The sequence below is a fragment of the Mustela nivalis genome, assembly GCF_964662115.1.
Source record: "Mustela nivalis genome assembly, chromosome: 12".
Classification (NCBI taxonomy): Eukaryota; Metazoa; Chordata; class Mammalia; order Carnivora; family Mustelidae; genus Mustela; species Mustela nivalis.
Genome location: NC_139031.1, coordinates 69,144,668 through 69,169,466, shown reverse-complemented (window position 1 = coordinate 69,169,466; position 24,799 = coordinate 69,144,668). Strand labels below are relative to the sequence as shown.

The 24,799-nt window shown below is 34.5% G+C and overlaps 2 protein-coding genes across 5 annotated transcripts in view; one reads left to right on the top strand and one right to left on the bottom strand.

The window, feature by feature from the left end:
• The window catches only part of ANKIB1 (ankyrin repeat and IBR domain containing 1), a 261,525-nt gene that overhangs the window by 61,989 nt on the left and 174,737 nt on the right, over positions 1-24,799 (top strand). The gene's annotated exons all lie outside the window — the stretch shown is intronic.
• KRIT1 (KRIT1 ankyrin repeat containing) overlaps positions 4,205-24,799 on the bottom strand; it is a 35,992-nt gene continuing 15,397 nt past the window's right edge. For all 4 annotated transcript variants that reach the window (XM_082692611.1, XM_082692613.1, XM_082692610.1 and 1 more), the window contains 9 exons: positions 22,755-22,911; positions 21,972-22,079; positions 19,356-19,512; positions 18,427-18,578; positions 12,173-12,339; positions 11,030-11,117; positions 10,311-10,517; positions 5,221-5,337; positions 4,205-4,680 (listed from right to left, as the gene is read on the bottom strand). In XM_082692611.1, the coding sequence (XP_082548737.1) occupies positions 4,612-4,680; positions 5,221-5,337; positions 10,311-10,517; positions 11,030-11,117; positions 12,173-12,339; positions 18,427-18,578; positions 19,356-19,512; positions 21,972-22,079; positions 22,755-22,911 (1,222 nt within the window). In that variant the 3' untranslated portion in view covers positions 4,205-4,611. The remainder of the gene's footprint in view (positions 4,681-5,220; positions 5,338-10,310; positions 10,518-11,029; positions 11,118-12,172; positions 12,340-18,426; positions 18,579-19,355; positions 19,513-21,971; positions 22,080-22,754; positions 22,912-24,799) is intronic.

Below are 24,799 nucleotides of genomic sequence, written 5' to 3'. Positions count from 1 at the left end.
TAAACTGTGACTCTACCATGTACTGGTTTTTGACCTTAGACAAGTTAACAACATAGTGTATGAAAATGAAAATATTTACAACACTGCGTTAGAAAGTTTGACTTCTAACCTTTTTATAAGAAAACAAGTATCTTGTTACATTTTTTTAAAAAGATTTTATTTATTTATTTGACAGAGAGAAATCACAAGTAGATGGAGAGGCAGGCAGAGAGAGAGAGGGAAGCAGGCTCCCTGCTGAGCAGAGAGCCCGATGCAGGACTCGATCCCAGGACCCTGAGATCATGACCGAAGGCAGCGGCCTAACCCACTGAGCCACCCAGGCGCCCCTCTTGTTACATTTTTATTACAATCACAGTTATGTTCCTGATTCATTCTCTGGAGCCAGACTGCATTGATAGGAATCTCAGCTCCACCACTTAAATTGTAATCTCTTTGGCAAGCTACTTAACTTTCTGTTTCTTCATCTGTAAAGTGGGAATAATAGTATTTGCTTCATCGTGATTATTTTAAGGGCTAAATGAATTAATATATCTAAAACAATGCCAAGGCACATAGTAAGCACCATTTTAAGTACTAGCTATTGTCATTATTCAACTAACGGGTAAGTCAGTCCCTAATTTCCCATCCGTTATTGGTGTCCTTCCAATAAATCCTGAACAACCAGTGCTTCCTTCTTTTTCTTTTTTTTTTTTTTTAAAGATTTGTTTATTTTAGACAGAGTGAGCAGGGCTGGAGGGAGGCAGAGGGAAAGGAATTTCAAGTAGACTCCTTGTTGAGCATGGAGCCCAAGAAGGGCTCCTTTTCAGAACCCTGAGATCATGGCCTGAGTTGAAACTGAGTTGGAAACTTAACTGACTGAACCACCTTGGTGCCCCCAGTGCTTCCTTCTATCATAGAAAGTAGTACAATGTATAAAATTGCCCTTCTCACTTAGACTGTATGATGTCTGAAAGATATTTCCTTCACCTCAAGCATGCTGCTTGCATCTAAGAACTCCCAGGGCTTACCTTCTTTTGCCTTAGGGCCTTTTCAGTCTGCCTACCTCTGCCTTTCCAAATACTTCTGACCTTATGAATACAAACTTCAAATGAGAATCACACCATCACAGATGAATTTTTGAGAAAGTATTTTTGGCTTAAATTCAAGCTACCTTAATTCCTTCATCAGTTTTCTATATAGCACAGCAAAAACAATTTATATTTTTTCCATTTCATTTTACTGAAATTATTTTCATTGGGAGTATTTTTCTGTACAAATTATAAAGCAAGGAATTGATTCATCAGCCAGCATTTTTGGCATATATTTAAGTAGTTCCAATTAGTTTCTGCTATTGAGTTCCTCAGGATCAAATTAAATTCTAAATTTTATTGATCCAATTCATCTATTAAATTTGGTTAAGAACTGTGGCCAGTTTTACTTTGTTAAATATTTCCATCAAGTCTGATGTTGGTGGGAGTGGTCAATTTTGGCAACTTTTAATCTTATGAGATACGTTCTTCAGCAAGTTTTTTCTAATACATTTATCATGTGTAGCGTTAGCTGTTCTGGGGTTTGTTTTGTTTTCATTTTATTTCTTTTCAGTGTTCCAGCATTCATTGTTGGTTTTATTTTTAAAATGGAAACTCATTTGTCGTGATTTGGATAAACAATTGTTTGAATTTACTTTTTATCTAAAAATGAGAAAATTTTTTCAATTCTCCAGGATCATTCTTTGGCTCAAAACACCTCACTCCATTTCCCTTCTCCCTCAAATGTCTTTATATCCTCCTTTCTCACTCCTCAGATACCAGCTCAGGCATCACTTGCTCAGGGACGCCTCTCTTGATCTCTAAAGCTAGATCAAGCTTCCCACTTTATGCTTCCCTTTCATCACTTATTGGACTTTAAAATATATATATTTCCATGAGTATTTATTGTCTCCCTCATTAAACTTTGTTTAAGTAAAGGCAGAAGCTTTGTTTTTCTTACCACTGGATCCCTGGCACATAAATAGCACTCAGATTTACTGAAAGAATGATGAAAAGGAAAATGGTATCTTTTATCTCCAGTACATACCCAATGTCTGACCAATACTAGGGATTCATTAAAATTTGTTTGTATTTCTCTGTTCTTGCTTATTTCTGGTTTGTTATCCTCTGACAGAAAATGATTTTTTCCCCTCAATACTATATTTGAAAATTGACTTTCTAATGCTATATATTTTTAAGCCTTTAACACCAAGCTACTCTAATAGTCTTCCCTTCCCTACAGGGCTGCCATACTGTGTAACCCAGGATGGTACACTGTATTCTATGGAGCAGAGAGTTGTTTGAAGTACTATGATTGCATCCTCACCTCCCTCTGTGAAGGGAAAAGCATTTAGCTAACTCCTAAAGTTGGTTATAAGAGCAGTTCTAAACCCCAGCTGTACATCAGAATTACATGGGGTACTTTCAAGACAGAAATCCTGGGGTGTCTGGGTGGCTGAGTCAGTTAAGTGTCTTTCTTTGGCTCAGGTCATGATCCCAGGGTGTGCGTCAGGCTCCTTGCACAGTCTGCTTCTCCCCATCCCTCTGCCACTCCCCTTGCTTGTGCTCTCTTGCTCTTTCAAATAAATAAATAAATCTTTAAAAAAGGCAAAACAAAACAGAAATCCTTGAGCCCCACCCTACATTTATTGAGTCATTACACAGTCAAACTCCCTACATGACTTCAGAACCAGGGTTAGGAAACACTTGGCTGGAGCAAGGATGAGTGTGGGAAAAGTGGTTACACATTAATCTGGATAGGAAGGTTAGAGACCATGAAATTGGGGTCCCCATATGCAATACTAAGGAGTTGGAATTTAATTCTATATATAGTAAGGAACCATGAAAGGCTTTCAGAGGGCAATGAAATAATCAGATCTGTAAGAAAGGTGAACTTGGCACCAGTGTTGCAGATATGTGGGCAGGGTGTAGAGCCTCAGCCAGGGGAAGCCAGGGAGGAAGTTAAATAAACTTAGGAACAAGTGATAAGGACTTGAACGAGGGTGGATGCAGTGCAACGGGGAGAAAGGGAATGGGAAAGCACTCACAAGACATTTGACAAGACTCAATAAATGAAATGTCTAAATAAGAAAGGAGAGAGAGGCTGAAAACCCCTCCAAGATTTCTAGGCTAAGCAACTGGATGCAATTTGATGATGCCACAAAGCAAAAAGAAAATACAAGTGGAAGGGCAGAATTGAGCAAGCAAAGGGAACAGATTCTGTTTCCAGGTATGAAGAAACAGAAGTTCCTTTTGTACACCATTTAGGTAGAGCTAGAATAGCAGGAAATTGGAAATTAAGATCTAGAATTCATAAGAGAATCCGAGGCTGAAATTTTAGGTTTGGGAGTCAACAGGGTATTTCAGTTGAGGCCACTGGAATGAATGAAACCAAACATGGCATTGTTTATGCAGAATCAAAAGTGCTTAGAACAGATTTAGAGATAAAATCAGGTTTTCTCGTTCAATTTACTTAAACATATAATTTTAATAAGGCTCAGAAAGAGCACCATTAGAAATAAACAGAAATTAATGTGAAGTGTCAATTGCAATATATATAAATTATCTGTCGTCTTTAGGACAACTTCAAATATAACTACTGTATCTCTGTACTCATTTAACTGTTGGCTTGGAAAGACTAGTTTCTAAGCTTATTAAATAGCAGATTAGTCAAGATGAGTCAGATGACTCAGATTATGAGTCAGCTCCTCATCTATGCTATCAGTACTCCCCCTAAATGAAACAGATATTTGGTGATCTACTTCATATAATGTAAAGGCAATATGATTCATTAAGCTAAATCATAAAAATACAACATATGTAATAAATGGAGATTATATCCAGAGATTGTCAGTTAATCTGTGTGTCTATGTATGTGTATGCTTGTGTGCCAGGCACTTTTGTGTCATTTACTTTAATTCAAATTCATTACTAGATCTGGAATTATTTCAATAGAAAAAAACCCAAATTCAAGATTCCTAAGAACTGCCGCTTCTGGAGAGTGAATAAACTTATATATACGAGTCCCAGAAATCTTCATTTAAAGAGGCATCCAGGTTAATTATGATGCAGGGGGCTCAAGAACTATACTTTGAGAAATACAAACTTATACTAGTTATACATTTTAACTAAGACTTTTAAAAACATGTTGATAAATTTTCTTGGATTACAGAAAAATTTTTGGAATAGCAGTGTTATGTAGTTTAAGTAGAAAATATATTTATTCAACTTTGTTGACTTTCAGTATATTTTGAAATGACACACAAAGTTATACCAAACCTATTTTAATTTCATTACATTCCACTTCAAATTCTTTACCATTTACCAAAAATAACTTTTTATAAAGCTTACTGTTTCGTCCATTAATATACAGATGATCAATCTACACTTTTTTGCATGTTTCTCTCAAAAGTTAGAATAGCTTATGATATTATATAAAACTAACTGGTATATTACACACCAAACAGAAGTACAGATTCTGTACAATGTAATAGTATACATATATATTACAAGAGACTTAAACAAGTAATAGTTTAAGAAATCTTTCATGGAAAAAAAAACTGCTTTACAAAATGTGGTGGCTTAAGTATCAGCGGCTTTCCACTCATGAATTTCTTTCAGTCGGCATTAACTGTCCATTTAGCTTCATTAATAGTTTTACCACAAGGCCAGCCTACAAAGTAAAATATATGGTGACAGTAAATATCAAACACGTATGGCAGTGGACAGTTCCCTATATATATGAAAAGGAACCTTCTTGGTAGAAGGCAGCTTGTCAAGAATAGGAGTACTTAGGCTTTCAAGAGAGTTAAGGAGCACCTAATATCTTGATAAAAAAAAATAGGGAATACTGACCAGAATTAAAGGAAATGGCAGAAAAAGATTTTCACTATTATAAAACTGAAATATTCACTATTATAAAACTTACTCAGATAAGTTTCAGGTTATTTGCTTAGGCAAGGCCTACGTTTTTTTCTCTTGGTCTTAAATATCTTCATTTCATAAGTTATCAAAGGTTTTCCTTGAAGCAAAATGGATTGTCACTTTAAAATCTTTTTTCCTTTTCTTTTTAATTTAATTAGCTAACATATAATACATCATTTGTTTTTGATGTAATGTTAAATGATTCATCAGTTGTGTATAACACCCAGTGCTTATCACATCACTAATACAGCAGTTCATAAGAAGTCCAAAGTAATTGATAAGTACTCACCTGTTTTGTGTGTACTATAAAGCTCATTTTATTTTCCATACTATGGATCTGAAAACATGTATCAGCATCCCCCAACTGCCACATAAAACAACCATACTTAAGACTGATGAGTAAAGCCTGCAACATAATTAGAAACTGTTTTATTGAAATATATATTAAAAACAATACCTCTCTTACTATCTACAGTGCCCTATTTGACCTAGTCCTGTCTAAACATAATGGTTTTGAATGTCAGAATAAAATCTATGAGGTACCCATATTAACCTCACAGAACCTAAAGTACAGAGCCACATAGATGGTAGATGCTCAGGAGACTACCTCGAGTAATGATAAATTGTTTGTATTAGACTGACAAAATATTTTAAAGATGCCTGTTCTGTGGTATGTGTACACACACACACACACACACACACACACACACACACACACACAGAGTCTCTGGAATATCATTCAGCCATGAGAAAGAAGATAGTACTTCCATTTTCCACAACATGAATAGACCTCGAAGTCATTATGCTAAGTGAAATAAGTCAGAATAAGACTAATATTACAGGATACCACTTAATTCAGAGTCTAAAGAAGCTGAAGTCACAGAAACAAATGGAATGGTGGCTACCAAGGGCTGGGGGATGGGTGAAATGAGGAAATGTTGGCCATGGAGTATAAACTTGCAGGTATAAGAGGAGTAAGTTCTGGGGAATCTAATGTACAGCATAGTGACTATAGTTAACAATACTGTAATATCTATTTCAAGTTACTGAGAGAGGAGATCTTAAATGTTCTCATCACAAAAAAGAGATGGTAATTGTGATATGTAACATGATGGAAGTATTTGCTAATGCTATGGTAATAATCATTTTGTAATATATAAGCATACCAAATCAACCCACTGTATACCTTAAACATACACAATGTTATATGTCAATTATGTTTCAGTAAAGCTGAGAAAAAAAGATTCCCAATCTCTCAGTGACTTTCAGGAAAATTAAATAGGTTTTTACTTTCTGCATACTAAAAACATTCCCTTTACTTTATGCAGTATCTTCTGAATATGTACTTGGTACTTTCAGATCTGAAATTTACATGATGAGGTAACATGCTGACTTAGGCAATTCCATCTCACTAAAATTAAGTACAGTGATATATCTATTGTAAAAATGAGCATAATTGTAAAAATTAATAATATACCCTTCAAAAATTCATCAAATCATTTAAAGCAAATATTAGAATAACCTATTCCTACATTTTCCTAATGAAAAGCTATATTTAAAACAGGCATTCAATTGTATCTTTTTGATTATTTTAAAATGTCTCTCCTAGCAGTAACTTTCATTTTCCTGCCCTGAAAATATATCCTTTATATGCACACATGTACAAAGAAAGTGTTTGTGCAACCTTTATAATACACGTTTAAAAACATCTGCATTCTATGACTAGCAGTTCTTCACGTATTGATTATAAAAACTGAAGTGGCTCAGTGGGTTAAAACCTCTGCCTTTGGCTCGGGTCGTGATCCCAGGATCCTGGGCTTGAGCCCCATATTGGGCTCTCTGCTCAGCAGGGAGCCTGCTTCCCCCTGTCTCTCTCTGCCTGCTGCTCTGCCTACTTGTGATCTCTGTCAAATAAATAAAATCTTCAAAAAAAAAAATCACTTAAAAAGAAAAAGAGTTGAAGTTACGTGAAAAAGATAGGTTTAGGGCATTTTTAAAGTGATGTTCTTAAATGAAACAGTACAATTAATTTTCATGAGTGTACATTATATATAATGGGAGTAACATCGTCTTTACAATTAGCAAATTACATTTATATTGTAAGATATAGCTTTGTAGATAGGATATGCTAAAATATCTATTTACCAATATACACAATGAAATACTGATTCGAGATATAATACTCGAATTTTGGATCTATCTATCTTTCGGATCAGTTGCTTGAAATTTGTTCAATCAAGATGCAGAAAATGTTCCAGTAGTATGGCCTCAAAACAATTTAATATACAGAAAAAAAAAAAACAAAAAAAACCTGTGGTACAAGTCCTCAATTATATGGAGGCCAAATTACTAACAGAAGTACTGAGGTTCTAAATTTGAAGTAAAGGTTTTGTTTGTAAAGAACAGAATGCATGAAGGAAGGAATTTTTAAGAAACCCGTAATAATGAAAACAGCTCAATGAAGCTGGAATGTCCCAGTCCATATGGTAATTTTGGGAGATCAGTCTAATCCAGAAGGAAAAAGGCGTTCTCTCTAGAAGGTAAAACTTACAAAGAGGCAACTTGTTTAGTGAGGGAAATAAAAAACCACAAGAGAAATGGTAAAAACAGTTGAGAGCAGAAAAGGGAAAACCACAGGGGTGCCAACTCCTGATCTCCAGATTTTGAGTTTAAGCCCCATGTTGGGTGTAGATTACTTAAAAATAAAATCAATCTCTCTCTCTCTCTCTCTTTTTTTTTTTTTTTTTCCCAAAAAAGGGGTGGGGGTGAACCACAGAAGTCAGAAGTAATACATAGCCAGCCATCAGACAGGAGAAAAAGTGCTGTTGACAAGTGATCATGAAGATGGCATTATGTGGATATTTAAATAACCAGTTGTACTTGAGAAGGGCATTATGGCCAACATAAATTGATATCAGCAAAGGGTATATCTACTGCCTGGGTGTGGCAGTAGAACTATTATGGTTAAAGATACATTAACAAGTACAGTTCAGTGATGAAGTAGCAATGCATTCATTATAGTAAAACACTGACCTACAACACAGTCTATTATACATTCAATAGCGTCTACATTTTAAGTAAGTATAACAGAAAAATCTCTGCTAAGCATATGAAATTGGCTAGCCTATACTTTCTAAGGGAAAACTCTCATTATTTCAAAGAGAAACAAGACACAGAAGATAGAATTGATATAAAAAACACAGCTGTATTCTATCTATAGCTTTTCATGAGATTTAATCTCTGAAGCTATTATATCCCAAGTAGAGTTTTAAATGTAAATAAGGGTATATTTGCAAGTGAAGATGTTTAATTTCTTAAAGTAAGCTTGTCAAATTCACCCCAGCATATCTTGATGACTGTAAGACAACCAAGGACAAGCTGTTCCCACCTTTGATGATTATAAAATATAATAACTTAGAGCTTTCATCAGTGCTATAAATTTATCAGTGGTTTAAGGAGCACAAGGTAATGGTTAGATGACAGAAAATATTGTTACCCTTTGGTTTAATCACCTTCTTATACCCAAGGACAGTATTTTTTTTTTTTTAAAGATTTTATTTATTTATTTGACAGAGAGAGATCACAAGCAGGCAGAGAGGCAGGCAGAGAAAGAGGAGGAAGCAGGCTCCCTGCTGAGCAGAGAGCCCCATGTGGGGCTCGATCTCAGGTCCCTGAGATCATGACCTGAGCCGAAGGCAGCGGCCCAACCACTGAGCCACCCAGGCGCCCCCAAGGACAGTATTTTTATTTAATTCCTAGAAATCAAACATCTTATCCTTTCCAAAAAAGCAGACTGTTAACTAATAATATTATCATCCTCTGCCTGCTACTGCAATCCACTCATTCCTGGGCCAGAATATTATTCATAACATGAAATGTTATAATGCTGACCCATCATATGGGGACTAAATAAAATGTTTTATTGTTGCCTAAATTTGAAATGCTACCAAATATCAAACATACACTATAGCTTACAGAAGAGTCTTAGTGTCATACCCAGAGCATCACCATTTAGTATAATAAAGGATTTATAAATGTTGTATAAAATGCTCTGAAATAGCAGAGGAAAAACTTCTTGAAATGGTAAGGGAAATTTCTCCTTTAATTTCCTTTAACAAATTTAGTACAAAAGAAATAGAAAAATGGTTGCAAACTAATATGAAGCAACCTATTTTGTCTGAAAAAGTAGCTTAAATAGAAAATGATAATGAGCAAATGACCCAAAAGCAAGCTGACATCAGAGACTTCAAAAAAATCCAGTTCCAGATAAACATCTGAAGTCAGTCCCTATTCAACACTATGTCCCTACATATTCTCTATCTCCATTCACAGGCATATCTAACAGCCTGATAAAATGGCAACTGTCCATAAGGATGATCTGGAGTTATCAGAAAATGACTAAACTACTTTTAGAAGTTATGTGATTACATAATAAAAGATTATGAAAATAAAAATTAGGTTTATGATAAAATTTCCTAATTCAAAATGTCTTTTTTGACAAGCTGTTTATTACCTCAACTGATCTATTTATAGGCAAATCTGAATGAATAAAATTAATGATTTTTCTTAGCTTCTTATTATAAACTAGAAAGCTGTTCATCCTGATAAATGCATTAAATATGCTAAAAATAATCCCAAATTTCACATTATAATGACTCTGATTAAAAAAAGGAGTATAATACAGTAATAAGCCTCTTATGGAAAAGCTCTGAAGTGATCTAATAATAGTCCCTTCCACACTTCATCTTGCCTGTTTCCCAGGCTTTTACAACAAATTCTAATTTTCAAAGTGAATCCCTTGTATCAGATAGTCTATTTTTCTTTTTTTAATCTGTATTGTTTTCATTTAAACTTAACTGAATTTTTAAAATAGGTAATATAATCACAGTTAAAATTTTTAAGTTGCAAAACGGTACATAGTAAAAAGTCTCCCTCCTACTCTTGTTCTCAGTTACCTCATTGCCTTCTCTAAAGGCTTTATGACTTTCTAATCATACACAAGCAATATGTATTTATGTAAATATAGTCTTCACTTCCCCCATTTTTACACAAATAGTAGCCTATTACATATGGTTCACCACTGTGCTTTTTCACTAAATATATCTTGGAAATCATTCTATACATTCTTCATTCTTTTATATGGGTGCACAGTATTTCAACATAGAATGTACTATAATTCATATAAATGTAATTAATGTTAATAATATAATTAACCCCTTACTGACAATTATTTACTTTTCAACCCTCATCCTTTGCTATTACAAATGAAATTGCAATGAATAGTATTATATAATCATCATTTCTAGATTGTTCATACAGACTGGTACCATTTTTTTGACATTATAAAATGTAACTGGTTAAAAACAGCTGTAAATCTACCTTAGTTTCCATGTTGAGGAGATGAAGTCCTTTTATATTCACTCCTACATACACAGGGATGACTTTATGATTGCTGGGGCTTGCCTTTGTAAATATCTGTCCTGTGAAAAAAGCTGCTCCATATGTAGGAATTTCCCAACAATTCTGTAAGAACATGCGCTGAAGGTGATGCATTTCTTTACTGACACCCTCACTTGTACTAAGATTCTAAAAACAAAGTAAAATAAAAGAGATGTGAACAGAGAATATACCTTTGATAATCCAAAGAGATCAACTAAGCAGTTTGTAAAATCATGGCCACCCCCAGAGAAAAATACAATTGTGTGACACTAGCCCAAGAGAAATTTTTTTTGAGACGTTAATCTTTAAAAAAGGAAAGATCAAAATCTAAAAATATTGTTTCTCTATTCTATTAGTTTTTAAGTGCCCCTTCGAAAGGGATAGTGTATAATTTCATGGGTGTGTATATGTGCCTGTGTTTAATCTCTAGTCCTTACCACAGAAGCCAACATACAGAATGTATCCTGTAAAAGATTCCACATTATTAAAAATAAAAATATCATGCTATCAGTTTTGTGTGAACTAGAAGGTCTATTTTTAATTTCAGGACAGTAAATTTAATGTAATTATGTTTAAAACATATTAAACAATTTCAAACAATTTAATTTACAAATTTTCAACTAGGATATAAAGTATCCTTATTTGTATTAAAAGCTTACCTTGTATTCATGAAGTATTCGGTTTGTCCAATGAGGTGCTTTACTTTTGAGTTTGGTAACAGGTACAATGGATTTTAAATTTTCTTCACTGTAAGCAAATATGACATGTTTTAAATAAATCATCCTTAGTAGCTAAAGTACATAAATCATTTAGAAACAAACTGCTTTAAGTAACATGATTTTTGAGCTGAAGAATCTGTATTGTAAAATATTAGAGAACTCTCAAAATTTTATGCAAAAGGCCATAATCCCAACATTCTCATTTAAGAAAAATGTTTCTTCTTTCAACAACCACAAAATATTTTTGAAAATTGAAAACCACAGGGGCACCTGGGTGTCTCAATGAGTTAAGCCTCAGGGGACTGGGATCAAGCCCTGCATAGGGCTCTCTGCTCAGTGGGGAGCCTGCTTCCCCCTCTCTCTCTCTGCCTGCCTCTCTGCCTACTTGTGATCTCTCTCTGCCAAATAAATAAATAAAATATTAAAAAAAAAAGCCCAAACCATTCAACTGTAACTGGTACTGGAGAGCCGAAAATTAACACCAAAGACAGAGAGACATGAAATCACATGTTTAATCTTGGAGAGAAAACACTGAGGTTTTAAACACTGAAGCTTAATTAATTGTGATTTTTCAATTTTTTTCTTTCTTTCTTTCTTTTTTTTTTTTTTTTTTTTTTTTAAGATTTTACTTATTTATTTGACAGATCACAAGTATGCAGAGAGGCAGACAGAAGGCAGGCAGAGACAGAGAGGCAGGAAGCAGGGTCCCCACGGAGCAGAGAGCCCAATTCTGGGCTCAATCCCAGGACCCTGGGGTCATGACCTGAACTGGAGGCAGAGGCTTTAACCCACTGAGCCACCCAGGTGCCCCCAAAATAAAATTTTTAGAAAAGAAAAAAGCTATATCAAACCATAGTCAAATACAAGAAAAGTAACTTTGGAGAGAGTATAACTTTAAGAATGTTTTACCATTCTTTTGTTTGGTTTTGTTTTTTTCCTTATTCCGTGCCTTGTATCCTTTAGTTCCAAACCAAAGAATAAATATATATTTTTTAAGAATAAATGTTTCTTAATAGCATTTTAAAACTTTCTTGGTTAAACAGAATCTTAAGCACAGCACAAGACCACGTTTTAAATACTTACTTTAGGAAACCTTGCTTGTGTTTCTTACTCTCATAATTTCCATAAACTATTTGCAACAGTAGACTTGCCAATGTTATCAGTTTAGCATCAGGAGCTGTATAAAAGCCCTTCAGTAAATTATATCTGGCTTCATCAAAAAGAATAAGAATAGCTAGCGGGTCTTCAATCTTAAAAGAAAAGGTATAATTTGGTTATTGGGCTACAATTTCCTGTTAAAAATATACAACTTGTCCCTTTCTAATTTGGAAAAGCAAAGCTACATATCCATATATAAATGAGCTGTTACTGATTTAGAGCAGAGGCTGACAAATTTTTCCTGTTCAGGGCCAGATAATAATATTTTAAGCTTTATGAGTCACAAAGTCTTTCTTACAACTACCCAACTAAGCTAGTGTAGCACAAGAGCAACCACAGACAATCTAATAATAACAAACAGGTGTGGTGGTGTTCTCATAATACTTTATATGTGGGTACTCAAATTTGAATTTCATAAAATTTCATACAATACTCTCTATAATGTGAAAACAATAACAACAGAGATTTTCATGGGGAAAAAAGATGAGAGGATTTTTCTAGATTAAAAGAGACTAAAGAGATATCAATCAAATACCAAGTATGAACTTGACTAGATCCTACGTATGGCGGCTACATAAGACTATTAAACAATTGGGGAAAATCTAAATATGAATCATGTATTAGACAATATTATGGAAATAAAAATTTTATTAGTGTGAAGTGGTGTATTATAGTATGTTGGTATGTCCTTTTTCTTAGGAGATATGTTAAAATATGTAGGGATTAAGTGCCACGATGTCTGGAACTCACTTCTGAATGGTTCATAAAGAAAAAACGGAGAAGTGAAGGTAATAAAGCAAAATATTAGCAGTTAGTGAATTTAATGAATTTTATTACTTTTTCAACTTTCTGTGGGTTTTTAGTTTCTCAAAATTAACAGTGAAGGGACGCCTGGGTGGCTCAGTTGGTTAAGCAGCTGCCTTCGGCTCAGGTCATGATCCCAGCGTCCTCCGATCAAGTCCCACATCGGGCTCCTTGCTCGGCAGGGCGCCTGCTTCTCCCTCTGCCTCTGCCTGCCATTCTGTCTGCCTGTGCTCGCTCTCTCCCCCTCTCTCTCTCTGATAAATAAATTAAAAAAAAAAAATAACAGTGAAATTTGAAGAGTTTGAGTAGGTAATAGTTATAATTCCTAACAGCATATTCAGTGAGCATTAGTCAACAATTATTCTTTTCTAATGAAATCAGGCCATTTTCATCCTACAGAAAGGATGCAACAAATAAATGTAATTTTTCCATTTTTCAGATGGTACAAAATGGAATTTAATTACATAATGAAAGAAAACAACTGTTTTATCAGATGATCATGATTTTCTGATTTGCCCTGAGGTACTTACTAAGCCTTGCTTCTTTTTCACTTGAATTCACTTTTTATTCTTTATAATTATGCAATTCATTTATCATCCAAGTTTTACCATTATTGCTTTTTCTCTACCAATCAACTTTTCTTTATTTTTTTTTTTAGATTTTATTTATTTATTCGAGAGAGAGTGAGAGAGAGCATGAGAGGGGAGAAGGTCAGAGGGAGAAGCAGACTCCCCATGGAGCTGGGAGCTTGATGCAGGACTCGATCCCAGGACTCCAGAATCATGAACTGAGCCAAAGGCAGTCACTTAATCAAATGAGCCACCCAGGTACCCCCAATCAACTTTTAAAATGTCACTGAGGTGGGGCGCCTGGGTGGCTCAGTCGGTTAATCGATGGCCTTCAGCTCAGGTCATGATCCCAGAGTCCTGGGATCGAGCCCTGCGTCGGGCTCTCTGCTCAGTGGGGAGCCTGCTTCTTCCTCTCCCTCTGCTGCTCTGCCTGCTTGTGTCTCTCACTCTCTGTCAAATAAATAAAATCTTAAAAAAAAAAAATGTCACTGAGGTGGAGAAAGTAATCTAAGTATACTTAGATTACTTGCAGATTTTATGTAACTAATACATTCTTTGAAACTGCACTAAAAATGTAAAACAGAAATTTAATATTTTAACCAATTTTAAGTATATAATTCAGTGACATTACAGTGTTGTGCAAGCATCACCACTATTTATACAACTTTTTCACCCAACAGAAACTATTAACCTAAGCAATAATAAGAATAATAATTCATTCTCCCAACACCTGTGATAACCACTAATCTACTTTCTTTTTATGACTTTTCCTATTCTAGATATTTAATGTAAGTAGAATCATACAATATTTGTCCTGCTGCATGTGGCTTATGGCATGTGGCTTATTTCCTTAGTATGTTTCCAAGGTTTATCCATGTTAAGACACTTATCAGAAGTTCATTCTTTTTTATGGCTGAATAATATTCCATTTCATATATATACCACATTTTGTTTATCCATTCATCTGCTGATGGAAACTTGTGTGTTTCCATCATTTTGGTTATTGTGAATAATACTGCTCTATTATATAGATACTAGGTAGACACTAGATAGATACTAGTATATAGATACCTGTTTGAGTTGGTATTTTCAATTCTTCAGGGATATATTAAGAGTAGAGCTATGAGATCATATGGTAATTAGGTTTAGTTTTTTCAAGAACCACTACTGTTTATAGCAGCCATACCATTTTACAGTCCTACCTGCAATGTACAAGGATTACAATTTCTCTGTATTTTCACCAACACTCATTATTTTCCTTTTTAAAACTCTTTACTATTATAGCCACCCTACGAGTGGGAAGTTTCTCATTGTGTTTTTGATGTGTATTTCCCAAATGACCACTGATGCTGAACATCTTTTCACGTGTTTGTTTACTATATGTGTATCTTCACTAGAGAAATTAAAGTCTTTTGCCTACTTTAATTGGGTTGTCTTTTGTTTTTGAATTTTATTTCTTCATGTATTCTGGATGGTAAACCCCTATCAGATAAATGATCTGCAAATACTTTCTCCCATTCTGGGGCATCTGAATGGCTCAGTCAATTAGGCATCTGACTCAGGTCAAGATCTCAAGTCAACTCAACCAGCTGAGATGAGACTACCTGCTCAGCCCAGAGTCTCATGGACTCTCTTTCCCTCTCCTTCTGCCCCTCTCCCTGCTTGCTCTCTAATAAATAAATCTTTAAAAAAATATTTTCTTCCATTCTGTAAATTGTTTTTAACTTTCTTGATAATGTCCTTTGATATTACAATTTTTTTTTAATTTTGAAGAAGTCCAATTTATCTATACTTCTTTTGTTGCTCATGCTTTTGGTATTATATTTAAAAACCCACTGCCAAATCTAATGTCATGAAGATCTCCTATTTGTTTTCTTCTAAGAGGTTTAAGGTTTTGGCTCTTATGCTTAAGTTGTTGATCTACTGAGTTAATTTTTATATATAGTGGGAGATCAGGGTCCAATTTCATACTTTTCACCATCTGTTGAAAAGACTATACTTTCTTCATTGGATGGACTTGGCACTCTTGTCAGAAGGCAGCTGAAATAGCCTTTTCCAGGGCACCTGGTGGCTCAGTCAGTTGAGCAGTTGGCTCTTGATTTCGGCATAGGCCATGATCTCGGGGTTCTGGGATGGAGCCCTGTGCTGGGTTCCTTGCTCAGCGGGTTCTCTCTCTCTCTCCCTCTTACTCAGCTCACATGTGCGCTCCCTCGCACTCAAATAAGTAAATAAATCTTTAAAAAACTTAATCAGCTGACTACTGATTTTGGTTATAGATGTATTGGGTTTATTTCTGGACTCTCACATCTATTCCATTAGTCTATATAACTGTCCTTAAGGCAAAACCACACTGTTTTAACTACTATGGCTTTATAGTAAGCTTTGAAATTGGAGGTGTGAATCCCTCAATTTTATTCTTTTTTTTTTTAAAGACTGTTTTGGCTATCCAAGGCCCTTTGTAATTCCATATGAATTTCTGCAAAAAGGCTGTTGGAATTTTTTTAGGGAATGTGGTAAATCAGTAGATTGTTTTGCTGGTACAGACATCTTAATGATATTAAATCTTCCTATCCTTAACACAGATAGCTTTCCAGTTAACTTAGATCTTCTTTAATTTCTTTCAGTAATGTTTTAGAGTTTTGAGTGTACAAGCCTTGCGCCTCTTTTATTAAATTCATTCCTAGACATTTTATTCTTTAAGAGGGTATTTTGATGAATTTCTTAATTTCCTTTTGGGGTTGTTCACTGATGTGTGTAGAAACAAACAACTGGTTTTTCTGTGTTAAGCTTATTCCTTGCAATGTTGCTCAATCTACTTATTAGCTCTAATGGGTTTCTTGTGGATTCTTCGCGATTTCCTATATGTAGGATCATGTCATTTGCAAATAGTTTAGCCTTTTCCTTTTCAATGTGGATGCCTTTTATTTTTCTTTTTCTTCCTTTTTTTATTATTATTTTTAAAGATTTATTTATTTGAAAAAGAGAGAGAGAGAGTGCACACAAGCACAAGCAGGGAGACAGGCAGAGGGAGCAAGAAAGGGAGCAGACTCTCTGCTGAGCAGGGAGCCCAATTCATGGCTCAATTCCAGGCTCACAGGATCATGATCTGAGCTGAGGTCAGATGCTTAACCAACCAAGCCACCCTAGTGGCCCTCTTTTTTTTTTTTTAAGAGAGAGTGCATGTGCAAGCAGGTGGGATAAGGACAGGGAGGGAGGGAGAGGATCTTAAGCAGGCCCCACAGTAAGCGGTACTGAGTCTGAGGCAGGGCTCAATCTCTCATGACCCTGAGATTAAGAGTTGGACACTTAACCAACTGAGCCACTCAGGTACCCTATTTTTTCTTTTCTTCTTCTTTTTTTAATCTAATTGCTCTGGTTAGAACTTCTAGTACTATGTTAAATAACAGTGCTGAAAGCTGGCCTTCTTGTCTTGTTCCTGATCTTAGAAGGAAAGCTCTAAAATTTCATCCAGTATGATGTTAGCTGTGAATTTTTCATAAATGCCAGTTATCATGTTGAGGAAGTTCCCATCTATTCCTAATTGTAAGAGTTTTATCATGAAAGGGTATTAGATTTTGTTAAGTGTATTTTCTGTGTCAACTGAGATGATCAGTTGTGGTTTTTTTCCTCTGTTCTTTTTTTTTTTTTTAAAGATTTTCTTCATTTATTTATTGGAGAGATAACATGAGCACAAGTTGGGGGGTAGGGGCAGAGGGAGAGGCAGACTGCTCACTGAGCAGGGAGCCTGATGGGGGCTTGATCCCAGGACCCTGAGCTTATGACCTGAGCTGAAAGCAGCTGCTTAACTGACTGGTTGTTCTATTTGTGAAATTCTAACACATTTTTTAATGAATAATCTAGATCTTTGTTTTTGGTTAATTTCATACAAAGTAACTTCCAGTATATGTCACTGAAAGGATCATATTTGTCTTTAGTTTGATAATATAAGAGGGACAATACGAGAAATCAGGTATAAAATATTTATCAAGTTTGTAAATGATCGATCAATTTTTCATATACTAAAATTTCCTTAACTTTGTCTGTTTAATATTTCCTTGGATAAGAATCAGGAAATGCATTGTATATTTTTTCTTCACCAAAGTTATAAGACCCTGGAACTTTTTTTTTTTCAATTTTAAAAACTTTATAGACCATCACACTAGTTACCTTGTAATATCCACTTTAAGTTTCTGTGTTGTTCACTCATCCTTCAGATATCATTACCCTACCCTCCCTCTAAAATTTTCACTAATTCAAATCCAAATGTACTTGTGTGGAACAATTCTTTTTATCAAGTGTAAATTATATTCTCATTTTTACTATCTATATAATTCTCTGCTTGATTTGGAAACAGCTACTTACTAACTATTGAGAAAGCTTTTTATGTCCCCTTTGCAAATATAATCTGCATTCAGATTTTGTTTTCCTCCCACACCAACCTATCTCTTTGCTCCTTTGACATTTACACACTGATTGGCTCTTTATTAAATTGATCTGTGATAGTGTACTTCCTAACTGTGCTAAAATTCTTTTTGGTATAATCTGTCTTCCATCTGGTTGCTAATTCTCTTTAGGATAGATTCTTTATTTCTTTTGTTTCTAAGACAATGGAGGTGGAAATAAAAAAAACCAACCAGGGTCTTCGTAAGTAGACTAACTCAGACTTAACCTCAGGGATATGAAGATCAAGCAGAAAAACAAAAGTAAAACCTCCTCATACAGGAACAGCCTGTTTCTAGTGCCTACCACAGGAATTCAATAGATTCTGTGCATTTAAATGACTATTAATAAGATTTCCAAGCAAACCTTTTTTTCAACTTCCAAAGGAAGTCTCACATCTCTTCTTAGGAAAAGCTGTGGTGTTTCCCTTTGGGGATCCAAATTAGTCAATTCAGAAAGTATTTCTGGCCAATCACGAACATGTTGCAAGGGTTTATGATAAGGCTTGAGTTGAAGGCCTGAAAAACATCTTTCCTTTTATAAATAATAATGTAAAAATAAATTATATCAACACATAGAAAATTTGTATTAAACTATCTGTACTTAAGTGCTGAATACACACAAATTAAAGGTCTAAATTTAAGTCACTGACTTTATAACCAATTATCTCACAACCCAGTTTTAGGTTAAAAGTTTGTGTTTTTGAGTATAAGAATTACGAGAATTACTAAAACAAATAAAACATATCAACTATATACAAGATCTTTAATTCCACTATAGCTTATTTAATTATGATCCAATCAGTAGAATCTGGTATTTTTTAAAAACTACAATTAAACATTAAATAGCCAATCACAATAACTCCAATTAGCTCCTTTATGTATTTGCAATACTTTGCTTGAAAGGTAAATCCATAGTGGCATCAGGTTGGTCGTAAATAAAAAGATGTGATAGAAAACTAATATAAAGAAAAAGAACGTTTGCATTATTTTAGGTGAAATGAGCACTGACAATAAAGGCAAGTTGGATAAGCACTACATTAAATGGCATTCAAATAAAATTCCATTGCCAGAGAAGGAAAGTTTTCAAATACTTAAAAACTGCTTTGAATGAAGCAGTGGATGAGGAGTCCAGAGGCTTACCTGTTCAAACAGCTGGAACACTAGTAATTTATATAAAAGAGAAGATCAGTGTATCATTTAAAAATTTAAAGTCATTAAGAAATTGATGCTATACCTAAGTTTACCAATCCACTTTCACAAAGGAATAGGTTTACAGAGTAACAACTTTCTTACTGAGGTTTTCTGAACAGATCCAAATAGTGAAATACTGCTGTGTTTCTTGAGAGAGACGCATTCCTTCCATAATCTGCTGCACTGTGGTATTATTTCCATGCTTCAGTTCAACAGAACGGTATGATCCATCCATTCTGTATATTCGAACTTTTTCGTACTAGGACAAAGAACAGTAATAAATTAGGCAACCTGGTTAGAAGTTACATATCCCAGCCTAACAAAAATGCTTCAATTTCAACTTCATATGTTTTATTATAGTTTTCAAACATGGAAAATAACAGAAAGCTGCTTCAAATATCTGCTGGCACACTTTAAAAAGATTTTTATTTCCATTATATTTTCCAGTATGTTTTCCTCTGGATATTTCAGGTGAAATAAATTTGAGAAGCTAAGGCAAATGGTTCTTAAAAAATATTCAACTTCAGATTCTTCTGGTACATGTTTTAAAGCTGTAACTGTACTAAGTAGGTATCATATGGGAGATATAGAAACATAGTTACTCAGTCTGTTAGGTATCTCATGAGTCTAGTGGGCCATAAATTATACTGTAGAAATGTGTACTAGCAATAATTTTTCCTAAGAGGAATCTGTAATGGAAGACTATGCACATGAAAGTTATGAACAATGGACCTTGAGCCAATTTATTTCCTCCTGTTCAGAACATCTCAAAGAATCATCATCTTCTCAATACATTTTATAAAAATCCCTGTCACCTATTTAGCCCATCTCTCACCCACCTCCTCTCTAACAATCAGCACTTTGTTCTCTATATTTAGAAGTGTTTTCTTGTGTTTGGTTTTTTAGATTCCACATACAAGTGAAATCATATGGCATTTGCCTTTCTGTCTTATTTCACTTAGCATAATAAATACCCTCTTGGTCCATCCATGTCGTTCCAAATGACAAGATATCATTCTTTTTTACGGCTGAGTAATATTCCATCATCTATATATACCACTTAATCTTTATCCATTCATCTATGGATGGACACTTAGGTTGCTTCCATATCTTGGCTACTGTAAATAATATTGCAATAAACATAGAAATGCATGTATTTTTTCACACTTGATCTTAGCCAAAAGGCTGAGAAGCAACTGCATGTATCTTTTCAAATTAGTGTTTTCAATTTTCTTTGTGTAAATACCCAGCAGTGGAATTACCAGATCATATGGTATTTCTATTTTTAATTCTAGGGGGAAGCTCTGTACTGTTTTCCACAGTGATTGCACCAATTTACATTCCCACAAATAGTGTGCAAGGGTTCTACTTTCTCTAGCACTTGTTATTTCTTACCTTTTTGAAACTAGCCATTCTGTCTGGTGTGAGGTAATATCTCACCGTGGTTTTTCTTTTTCTTTTTTTTTTTTTTTTAAGATTTTTTTTTTTTAATTTATTTATTTGACAGACAGAGATCACAAGTAGGCAGAGAGGCAGGCAGAGAGAGAGAGAGAGAGGGAAGCAGGCTTCCTGCAGAGCAGAGAGCCCGATGCGGGGCTCGATCCCAGGACCCTGAGATCATGACCCGAGCCGAAGGCAGCAGCCCAAACCACTGAGCCACCCAGGCGCCCCTCACTGTGGTTTTTCAATGTATTCTCAAACAACTTCCAGGTCAGTTCATTTTGGATGAATGTATTAATTCTTCTTATCTTATTCATTTAGAATATAAAAATTATGCCAGGAATAATAATGTGTTCTATACAATTAGAAAATAAATTGTAATCAAGTATAACAGTGCCTATTACCACTTAATCTTTTTCTTGACTTTGTCTTGTGCTCATGGAATAGTATTTTGACAAAATGTGTTGAGTGTGTGGTGAGTGTGTATGTTAATATTCCTTAAAGGCAAAGATCATATATTTATTCTCTATCACTTGTTACTTCCAGCATTTCAAGGTATTAAATTCACAGAAATACTCCATAAATACTTACTGCCTAATTGATAGAAATGTCTGGAAAGGCTCAGAGATTACATCTGTTGATATCAAGCTTTAATACTTTATCTATTATAAATCCTTTTATCTGGTTTACAAGTTTTCACACAGTTTTTAAATTGGTGACAGTTTTATTGTTACTATAACTTTTAGGTGAACTGAGTTTTTTCTAATTGTTAACTATTCTATATCTTAACGTTACTGCTCATTATTCTAGACATCATCAGGTATTAAGATTATACTAGAAATTAGGTTAATATTAAGTGTTTTAAAGATTTATTTACTTATACAGTTTTTATTTTGATATTCAAGAATAAGTGTCTGAATATTAGGGATGATAACAAATTTAATACTTAAGAGATCTACCCATGAGGTTTTCTAAAAGCCGTAAGAAATGATCCATGCATTCCTCTTGCCACAAATACTCAAATTACTTATCAATTTAAATAGTTGGCTTAGGGGCGCCTGGGTGGCTCAGTGGGTTAAGCCGCTGCCTTCGGCTCGGGTCATGATCTCAGGGTCCTGGGATCGAGCCCCGAATCGGGCTCTCTGCTCAGCGGGGAGCCTGCTTCTCACTCTCTCTCTGTCTGCCTCTCTGCCTGCTTGTGATCTCTCTGTCAAATAAATAAAATCTTTAAAAAAAAAAAATAGTTGGCTTAGCTCTATTTCTGAAGGTAATTCTTACTGGTTTGTTAATGGCTTCCTTCAATAGCTTTGCAGCTTCTTCCCAGTTATTTTGTTTGTTTTCTTCACAGATATTTAAAGGGGATCTTCCTTGTTGGTCTGTTATGTGCTAGAAATTTTAGAAAAAAGAAAAATGTGAAGAAAAAAAGCATTACAAATATATGGCATTATAAGTGAAAATGTCATTCAATCAATCAAAATTTCATAAAAAATAGACTTTTGTCAAGTATTAAATACTAACCATACTTAGCATATACTACACTTAAACATGAACTGATAAAGATGAAAGACTGAAAGCACTAATCAATGTGATTATTGTTTTTAAAAGCTTTGATTATAAGATCCAAAAAAGGTTTTGTTTAAATTGATTATTTTCCCATTTAAAAATACTTATTAATACAACTTCTGGAAAAATGGGTAGAAAATCTTTTTCCTTCATGAAGATATTTTTTGAGGAAATACAATATAACACAAGAAGAGGTTAAATTTTATGTATATGCAGGAGATGGATGATGGTGATGACTGTACAGCAATGTGAATGTTTTTAATGCAACTGAACTGTATATCTAAAAATGGTTAAAATGGTAAATTTTATGTGAGGTACATTTTATCACAATAAACAAGTGTAAAAGCAAAGTTTACATATAAGTGTTACTTATACTATGCAGATGGTAAAATTTATTTTTTAATTGACTTCTCAAGAATACAACTGAACATTTAATGTCATCACTTGTTATTCATTGCTTGAACATTAAAAAAAAAAAAATACTGGAAAATAACTTACTCTGTCAACTTCTGGATGGTTTAGAAGAATCTGTACTATTTCAGCATGTCCTCCTCCAGCAGCAAAATGAAGAGGAGAACTGAGCTGTCCATTTAAAAGATTTGGATTGCACTTTCCTTTTTCTAACAAAATGCGAGTGGCCTCAACTTTTCCATACCTATAAAAAAAGAAGAAACTTAGCCCCCCAAATCATATGAAATGCTTTAAAAATTCAAATTTTAGATGATATCTCAAAGAAATCTAAGATTTTTTTTTATTTTAGTAAGACACTGACATAAATGTTTTCAGTGCCCAGGGATTTCTTATGAATTCTTTTGGTTCAGTTCAACTGTTTCTGTTCCTGATTAAGTGAGAGGAAATATAACCTCAAACACAAGACAGAGCAGATGACAAAGAACAACCCCATGCAAAGTACAAAAATTATAAATTAAGGAAATAAAATGTTTAGTCAAAATTGGTTCAGAATCAGAAACTTCATAAGGCTTTTACTTAGGCCTGACTGTGATTTGCAAAAGGCCCAAGGATAGAATTGGATATGTACCTGCTGTGTTGGGCAGTGTGGGAGACATAAAGATGTGTAAGATACATGGTCTCTGCTCTAGTAAAGGCTTATAAAGTAATAAGAGAGGTAAAATAAAAACATGGGATAAGTTACATTATGCTTTAAAATTGAAGTAACAGTTTAGGATAACAATTAACATAATAGGGGCTATATATTTGTCAAGTCAAGATAGTATATAACGCTTTAAAAAAAACATCAGAAAAGATAGGACGTTAGTCTAAGACTCCCTGAAATATTTTGATAGAACAACTTGAAGTGTATTTTAAGTAGGAAGGAACCAAAGAGATGTTGAAGAGAGGCAAAAATATTTTAGGTGTGTGTGTGGTGGGGGAGAAGTAAGCAAAGCAAGGGCCCAGAAGAGTACAAAGCACCTGTTGGACATAGTTGAGTCCACCATTTTGTCAAAGCCAAAGATTTATATAAGGCTGCAATCTGAAGCAAGGGTGGAAAAGTAATTCAGTGTCTGTAAATAAATAGGTAAGAGGGAGAAAAGGGAAAGGAAATTTGCTTTCAGATATGGTACATCTGAGATGAAAATAACACATCTTTAGAAGTGATCTGGTTTGCCAGCAACTTTCCTTTCTTCCCTTCTACATACCCTTCTTATACCCTGAAACTGCCACTTGTATGCTACCCTTTCCTATTCATTTGACATTTTGCTCACATTCTTTGCTATTCCTGAGATGTCCTTTTCTCCCTACCTCATTTTGTCTAGGTTAAATCCTGTTACTTCTCTGAAACAGTTTTAAAATGTACTTCTATAGTTCCACTACATGTAGCACTTTTTTGCTTTTTTTATAGGACTTATCTACTTTCACCCTTATTTATATACATCTCTTCTCTAATAGCCTGGGAATTCCTTGAGGGTAGGTACACCATCTCTGCATTCTCTAAACTGCCTTATAGACAACAAGAGAGTGACTAAACTATTCAGTAGGCATTTGAAAATACAGGCTTAGTATTCAGGAGGAAGGCAAAGGCTTGGATTATCTATCTGAGGAAAAGCAAATTAATCTAACTGAAAAGGCTGGGAGATTTTAGGGTACCTGGGTGGCTCAGTCTGTTAAGCATCGGCCTGTTGGCTGAGATGGAGTCCTGCACTGGGCTCCCTGCTCAGCAGGGAGCCTGCTTCTTCCTCTGCCTGCCATTCCCCCTGCTTATGCTCTAACCCCCATCTCTCTGTCAAATAAATAAATAAAATCTTTAAAAAAAAAAGGCTGGGATAATTTGAAAAATGAAAAATTAGTATCTTAGAACAATGAAATGCCATCTTGAAAAACAATCTTTCAGGACAGGAAAAGGCACTTCTAAGCAATTCAAGTAATAAAATATAAATGTACATTTTGTTTTCATGGTTCTTTCTTATATAATTACTTAATATAATCTTCAAAATAACCTTTATGGCATGCAGAAGTATTTGTATATCACAGTTAAGGAAAATGAAGCTTGAACCAGGTAAACAATTTGCTGAAGGTCCCATGGT